Below are 1,132 nucleotides of genomic sequence, written 5' to 3'. Positions count from 1 at the left end.
ATGCCAACACAGACCAAGAGCTTGACAACATACTACGCTGTTACTTGAATGAGTTCAAAATTAGAATTTCATTTTTGTTATTTTGAATTTTTACCACAGTTTACTCTTTCGTTTGTATATTCTACCCTTACCTATTGCTACTTAATTTGAAAGTTTTATTATATATTAAAATTTACTTATAATTTGTGCATTTCTGCTGTGTAATTTCACATGGATGTTTTTGCTACATTTAAATCATTAAGCTATAGTGGATATCACTTCTTTCCATCTTTCTTGAGATTATTTCTTCATCAGAATTTTTCTTAAGACACTTATTACTTCCCTATTTCTCAGGCTATAAATGAAAGGATTTAACAAGGGAACTACTATTGTAAATAAAATTGCAGCTGGTATATCTTTATCCCATTCTTCGAGCAAATTTGGTCTAATGTACATGAAGAAAAGAGACCCATAGAATAATGAAACTGACAAAAAGTGGGATGCACAGGTAGAAAAGGCTTTGGCCCTTCCCTCTTTGGATTTCATTCTGAAAATAGTAAGAAGAATATAGAGATAAGATATTAAGACACTACCTATGGTAAAGACTTGAACTGAACCTGAGAAGATGAATAGAACCAGTTCATTGATATAAGGATCAACACGAGAGAGTCTATACAAGGGAAGAATGTCACAGTAAAAGTGGTTGATGTGATTCGATCCACAGAAAACTAACCTAAATACAAGCCCTACATGAATCATGGAATGCAGGTTTCCAGCTATGAAGGCCCCTGTGGTCATCTGAATGCAGAGTTTCTTGGACATCATGATGTGGTACTGCAGTGGGCTGCATATAGCCACATAGCGGTCATAGGCCATTGCTGCCAGAAGAAAGCAGTCTGCAGTTTCCACAGTGCAGAGAAAATAAAACTGTACTGTACATTCATAGAGGGAAATCCTTTTGTCCTCAGAAAAGAAGTTCTGTAACATTTTGGGGGTAATGGCACAGGCACAGCAAGAATCCACAAGAGCCAGGTTTCCCAGAAAGATGTACATTGGTGTGTGAAGTCGACGGTGTGTAAATATCAGTGCCACCATACCAATATTCCCCACCATGGTGATCAGATAGATGGCAAAGAACACCACAAACAGCAGA

At 37.0% G+C, this 1,132-nt stretch overlaps 1 protein-coding gene across 1 annotated transcript; it reads right to left on the bottom strand.

Moving 5' to 3' along the window:
• Positions 1 to 212: 212 nt before the first annotated feature.
• Positions 213 to 1,126, bottom strand: LOC113223084 (olfactory receptor 5K1-like). The gene has a single exon (XM_026452666.1). It carries the CDS (start codon positions 1,090 to 1,092, stop codon positions 280 to 282), a length of 813 nt encoding a protein of 270 aa, XP_026308451.1. The 5' UTR covers positions 1,093 to 1,126; the 3' UTR covers positions 213 to 279.
• Positions 1,127 to 1,132: the final 6 nt, after the last annotated feature.

This window comes from Piliocolobus tephrosceles, unplaced genomic scaffold (assembly GCF_002776525.5).
Source record: "Piliocolobus tephrosceles isolate RC106 unplaced genomic scaffold, ASM277652v3 unscaffolded_38541, whole genome shotgun sequence".
In the NCBI taxonomy this organism is placed as follows: domain Eukaryota; kingdom Metazoa; phylum Chordata; class Mammalia; order Primates; family Cercopithecidae; genus Piliocolobus; species Piliocolobus tephrosceles.
This window is presented reverse-complemented; position numbering and strand designations above follow the sequence as displayed.